Source organism: Parus major, unplaced genomic scaffold (genome assembly GCF_001522545.3).
Source record: "Parus major isolate Abel unplaced genomic scaffold, Parus_major1.1 Scaffold220, whole genome shotgun sequence".
Classification (NCBI taxonomy): domain Eukaryota; kingdom Metazoa; phylum Chordata; class Aves; order Passeriformes; family Paridae; genus Parus; species Parus major.
The window spans coordinates 428,365-434,013 of NW_015379263.1; the positions used below are offsets into that span (position 1 = coordinate 428,365).

The following is a 5,649-nucleotide window of genomic DNA, read 5'->3' on the forward strand; positions in this document are numbered from 1 at the left end:
GGAGCAGCGCCAGGCCCGACGTGGCCGGAGCGATTGTGCGGAGCCGGTCTGGATATAACGATTATTTTATTTTATTTTTTTTTTTTTTTTTTTTTTTTTTTTTTTTTTTTTTTTTTTTTTTTTTTTTTTTTTTTTTTTTTTTTTTTTTTTAGAAACTAATAATATTTGCTCGCTAATTACCAAGGTAACACAGACTCCTTGAGCTCGACAATCCGGGCTCTGCCCCGCCGGCGTGGCGGCCAGAGCTCGCTCGGTTCCTTTGATCTCTTTTTGTTTGTGCGTGTGGACGAGACCCCGGAGCGGCGGCGGGATGCAGCCAAGACCCCGACAGACACAAGGAGCTTCTGCACCCAAACCTACCTCATTTTAAGTGTTAGATTTGTTTCTTTTTATTTGTTGTTGTTTTTAAATGTGAGCCCCCCTCCATCCCAACCTGCCCCCCACCCCCCCAAGGGCAGGGATCTTTCCCTCTCCCTTGGGCTCCAGAGGTTGTGGCTTCCCCGTGTCCCCCTCCTCAGGTGTGGCCCTTCCTCAGGACCCCTTGAAGGGGGGACACGGGGACACCCCCTCCTCATCCCCCCCCTCAGGAGGTCCCAGCCGTGTGCCGTGCCAAGGTGTGAGGTGGGGATGGGGAGGGGAGGGGGGTCAGACCCGCTCCCCCAGCTCTGGTGGGGGGCTGGAGGGGCTGGGTGGGGACCCCTCCTCCTCACACGTGGCCCCCACGGCTGGAGGGGCCGGGTGGAGCCCCCCTGCTCGCCCTTGGCCCTCCCAGCTGGGGCTGCACTGGAGGGGGAAGGTTATTTATCTATTTATACCTTATATTGTATATACTAGACGGGGCTGGGGGGGGGGCTCTTTGTGCTCTGCTGGGCTGAGATTTGGGGTGCAGGGGCAAAAAGAAAAAAAGGGGAGGGGGTGGTTTTAAAAAAACCCAATCTCCGAGGCGGGCGTGGGGAGGGGGTCTCTCTCTGGAACCTCCTGCCAGGCAGGGGCGGCCTCGGAGAGCGAAGCAGCGAGTGGGCATTAACACCCCCGGCCCCCCCCGGGGGTCCCCGCCCGCCCCCTCCCCGCTCCGGAGGAGGAACCCGGGGGGCACCGGGATCTCTAAACGCACAAACACGGCACCGGGGAGGGATGGAGGGAGGGAGGGATGGAGGGAGAGACCCTCCTGCTCCTGGAGAATTGGGGGGGGGGTCTGCCGGGGGTGCTGCCCCCTCCCCGCCCCAGTGCAGTGCGGGGCCGGGGCCGATCTTGAAAAGCTGCTTCCGCAAACTCGTCAAAGCTGCAAAAAAAAAAAAAAAAAAAATCAAACAAACAAACAAAAAAATCAAAAAGAAAAAAAAAAGGTTTAAGGTAAAAAATGTTTAAAAAAAATAAAATTTAAAAAAAAAAAAAATCCAGAGGAAAAGCGCGAGTGGGGGGGGATGAGAAAGTTTTAACAGAAAATATACGAGAAATTTAACTTTCAGAGCTGTACATAGGCCGGGGCGTGTAGAAATCCCGTTTTTACCAATACCGGAACCACTGGATGTTATTTTAAATAAAGCGCGTGAGAAGCCGAGGCCGCCTGGTCCCTCCGGGGGGGCTCGGGGAGGGTCGGGGGGGGGCAGGGGACAGCCGAGACCCCCGGTTCAACCGGGCACAGCTCGGTCCTGCTCTGCTGCTCGGTGTCCCCCAGCCCGTCACCTCCGGGGAAGGTCTCTGTCCCACCGCCCCAAAATCAGAGACCCCCCGGGACCCTCCCGCGGGTCACGGCCCCCTCCCCTCCCCCGGGGACCCCAAACCCCCGGGGACACCTCCCGCCCCAAAACCCTTCCCCGGGACCCGGCGGGACGGGAGAGCGCTCCCGGCAGCCGAGAGTGACCCGAACCGGGCCCGGCTGGTTCCGAGAACCGGGCGGAAGCGGAGCGGGAACCGGGCGGAAGCGGGGCTGGAACCGGGCGGAAGCGGGAGCAGGAACCGGGCGGAAGCGGAGCGGGAACCGGGCGGAAGCGGGGCTGGAACCGGGCGGAAGCGGGAGCGGGAACCGGGCGGAAGCGGAGCGGGAACCGGGCGGAAGCGGGACGGGAACCGGGCGGAAGCGGGAGCAGGAACCGGGCGGAAGCGGAGCAGGAACCGGGCGGAAGCGGAGCAGGAACCGGGAGAGCTCGGGGCCGGAGCCGGGCGGAAGCGGGGCAGAGGCGCCTCGGGACGCAGCGGGACCCATGGAGGTTGTGGGAGGGCCAGCGGGGCTGGGGGGACACGGGGGCTCGGGGGCCGCGTCTGAGCCGGCCCCGGTCTGTCCCCAGGATCCCGGCCCCGACCCTGACCCCGGCCCGGCCGCCGGGAGCCCGGCGGAGCTGAGCCCCCCGGGGCTGGAAGGTGATTCCGGGGGTCCCGGCACAGGAGGGTCTGGGTGTCCCCGGGGCTGCAGCTGCTCGGGGGATCCTGAACCGGAGTTGGGGTGTCCCGGAGCTCTGGGTGGCGCAGGGTTTGGGGTGCCCCGTTATTGGGGATATCCCGGAGTCAGGGGTGTCGCGGAGCTCGGTGTCCCGGAATTGGGGCTGAAACGGGATTTGGGGATTTGAGGGTTTGCGGTGTCTCGGGGTTTGGGGTACCCCAGGTGTTGGTGTGTGCCGGGATTTGGGGCGTCAGAGGATTTTGGGGTGTCCCGGGATTGGGGGTGCTACAGGATTTGGGGTGTCTGGGATGGGGGTGTCCCGGGATTGGGGGTGTCCCGAGTTTTGGGGTGCTCCAGGTTTTGGGGTTCCCCCTCACGCTGCCACCCCAGGGGACACCCACCGCGGTGCCTACACCGCCTTCATGAAATCCCATCGCTGCTACGACCTGATCCCCACCAGCTCCAAACTGGTCGTCTTCGACACATCCCTGCAGGTGTGCCAGGGCCGGGGGGGCACTTTTGGGGCCGGGGAGGCACTTTTGGGGCTCCCTGACCCCCGTGCCTGCAGGTGAAGAAGGCGTTCTTCGCGCTAGTCACCAACGGTGTCCGTGCAGCCCCGCTCTGGGACAGCAAAAAGCAAAGTTTTGTAGGTGAGCGAGGGGGCTGGGGGTCTCCAGGGGTTGAGGGGGGCTGGCAGGACCCTCCTCACCCTGCCTGCCCCCCAGGAATGCTGACCATCACCGACTTCATCAACATCCTGCACCGCTACTACAAATCACCCATGGTGAGGGCCAGAGTCTGCCAGGGGCTCGTGTCGGGCTCTGCCTGCCCCAGCTGACCCTGGCTGGGTGATCTGGGTTTCTCCTCCTCCTCACAGGTGCAAATCTATGAGCTGGAGGAACATAAAATAGAGACGTGGAGAGGTGAGGGGGGGTCAGTGCCGGCTGCCTCCTGCCCTTCCCTGGAGCCCCCCATCCCCTCACCCCTCCCTCTCCCCACAGAGGTTTATCTGCAAGACTCCTTCAAGCCACTGGTGTGCATTTCCCCCAATGCCAGGTACCCCAGGGGGCAGGGAGAGGGGCACAGCTGGTGGTGGCACTCCCTGGAACACCCCAAATCCCCCTCCCTTCCCCCCCACAGCCTGTTTGATGCCGTCTCCTCCCTGATCCGCAACAAGATCCATCGCCTGCCCGTCATCGACCCCGACTCGGGGAACACGCTCTACATCCTCACCCACAAACGCATCCTCAAGTTCCTCAAGCTCTTTGTAAGTCTCTGCCCCTTGGTGATGCTGGGGGTCAGACTGGGACCCTCAGCCTGGGCCAGGGGCCACGCTGGGACCCCCAGCCTGGGCTGTGCCTGGTACCTGTTCCGGCTGCTACCCCAGGATGTTCACCCTGGGCTGTACCGGGGGCCACCGTGGGACTCAGCTGTGCCAGGGGGTGCCCCAGGACCCCCACACTGGGCTGTGCCAGGTCCCTGAGCCAGCTTCTACCCTGGGACTCCCAGTCCAGGCTGTACCAAGTGCCAGCCCAGGCTGTGTCAGGTCCCTGTGCCAGAGGCTGCCCTGAGACCCCCATCTCAGCCATGAGGTGCCCCAGAAGTGTCAGCCCAGGCTGCTCCAGGGGTCACTGAGACCCCCAGCCTGGGCTGTGCCTGATACCTGCACACCAGGTACCACCAGCTCTGGGTGGGCACAGCTCTGGTGCCTCACCACACACTGCAGTGCCAGAGGATGCCGTGTGGACCCTCCCCACCACTCCTGCCCAGGGGTCCCACAGCCCACCCTGCTCTGCAGCACAGCTCCCTGTGCTTTCACCCCCAGAACCCCCAGCTCTGGGCTCAGCCCTGTCCCCTCACCGTCCCCCGCAGATCGCAGAGGTCCCCAAGCCTGAGTTCATGGCACGGACGTTGGAGGAGCTGCAGATCGGCACCTACAGCAACATCGCCGTGGTTGGCACCAGCACCCCCATCTACGTGGCCCTGGGCATCTTCGTGCAGCACCGCGTGTCCGCGCTGCCCGTGGTGGATGACTCGGGTAAGGATGTCCTGTCCTCGCTTTGGCTGTCCCCAGGTCACCTCCCTGGGGGCTGTGTCCCCTCTGGAGCGCCAGGGGCTTGGCTGAGCTGCTCCCCTCCCTCCCCAGGGCGGGTGGTGGACATCTATTCCAAATTCGACGTTATTGTGAGTACTGGTGGAGAAAATTCCTGGGCTGGGGGGATGCTGTGGGGTGGTGGGGTCTCCTAATCCCAGCTGTGTCCCCAATGCTTGTCCCTGCCCCAGAACCTGGCAGCTGAGAAGACCTACAACAACCTGGATGTGACGGTGACGCGGGCGCTACAGCACCGCTCCCACTACTTCGAGGGTGTCCTCAAGTGTTACAAGCACGAGACGCTGGAAACCATCATCAACCGCCTGGTCGAGGCTGAGGTAACTGTCCCAGGGTGCTGGGGGGTCGGGGGGGGACCCGGGGTCCCCACACCCCCTCAGCCTCTCCTTGTGTCCCCCTCCCCAGGTCCACCGGCTGGTGGTGGTGGATGAGAGCGATGTGGTTAAAGGGATCATCTCCCTCTCGGACATCCTGCAAGCCCTGGTCCTCCCGCAGGGCCCCTGAGGCAGTGAGGGGGGGGTCGGTCCTCCCAAGCCCCCCACTCTCTTCTCCTGCAACACTGTGCCCCCCTGGGCTGGTGGGGACACCCGGGGTGTGCCCCCACTCACCAGCAGCCTCCAGCAATAACCCCCAGCCCTGGGGCAGTCCCTGCTGCCCTTCCCTGCGTGGGGGGAGCCCGCAGCCCCCCCATGCCATGTCCTGTGCCCCAAAGCCGTGTGGGGTGATGGGGGCAGCCCTCGACCCCCCTGGGCTGCCGGGCCGGGGTCACCCTATCCATGCCAGGGCTGTTCCTGTGTGGACTCCCGTCCCTGTCACCCTGCACCCTCTCCCTGGGTTTGGTGAAACCCACTCAGCTCCACCCGGCCCGGGGACCCCCCCACGCCCCCGGGGACCCCCCCAAGTTCCCTGGCTGTGCCCACACCTGCCACTGCTTCGTGAGTGAAGAGAAACCACCAATAAACACAGACCTGGCACCACCCTGGCTCAGTGCAGGGCACGGGGGGCATTGGCCAGGGAGGGGCTGTGTGGGGAGGGGGATGTGCCCCCCCCGTGGGAAGGGGGAATCTGCTGAGCTCGCCCAGACCCTAAATCCCTGTTTGTTCCGCCTGTGGCTTTTCTAAAAGGCCGGGATAGGGGATGGGACAGACACAGGGACCTG

General features: G+C 63.5%; 1 protein-coding gene across 4 annotated transcripts; it reads left to right on the forward strand.

Moving 5' to 3' along the window:
• The first annotated feature begins 2,078 nt into the window (after positions 1 to 2,078).
• On the forward strand, positions 2,079 to 5,468 carry PRKAG1 (protein kinase AMP-activated non-catalytic subunit gamma 1). 4 transcript variants are annotated; one of them, XM_033511456.1, is made up of 11 exons: positions 2,081 to 2,210; positions 2,289 to 2,361; positions 2,771 to 2,874; positions 2,949 to 3,164; positions 3,258 to 3,303; positions 3,382 to 3,436; positions 3,521 to 3,647; positions 4,253 to 4,418; positions 4,527 to 4,564; positions 4,664 to 4,810; positions 4,896 to 5,468. In XM_033511456.1, the coding sequence occupies exons 1-11, from the start codon at positions 2,205 to 2,207 to the stop codon at positions 4,992 to 4,994; spliced, it is 1,077 nt and encodes a 358-aa protein (XP_033367347.1). In that variant the 5' UTR covers positions 2,081 to 2,204; the 3' UTR covers positions 4,995 to 5,468. The 4 variants fall into 4 exon arrangements, with proteins under 4 accessions (XP_033367348.1, XP_033367347.1, XP_033367346.1 ...); XM_015615679.3 differs by having other exon boundaries at positions 2,085 to 2,361; positions 2,949 to 3,030; positions 3,106 to 3,164; XM_033511457.1 differs by lacking the exon at positions 4,527 to 4,564 and having other exon boundaries at positions 2,079 to 2,361; positions 2,949 to 3,030; positions 3,106 to 3,164; positions 3,558 to 3,647.
• Positions 5,469 to 5,649: the final 181 nt, after the last annotated feature.

Coding starts and splice junctions, on each gene's coding strand:
- PRKAG1 (XM_033511455.1), top strand. CDS start 2,205: ATGGAGGTTGTGGGAGGGCCAGCGGGGCTGGGGGGACACGGGGGCTCG. Junction 2,362..2,770: donor GAGCCCCCCGGGGCTGGAAG/GTGATTCCGGGG, acceptor CTGCCACCCCAG/GGGACACCCACCGCGGTGCC. Junction 4,419..4,526: donor GCCCGTGGTGGATGACTCGG/GTAAGGATGTCC, acceptor CTCCCTCCCCAG/GGCGGGTGGTGGACATCTAT.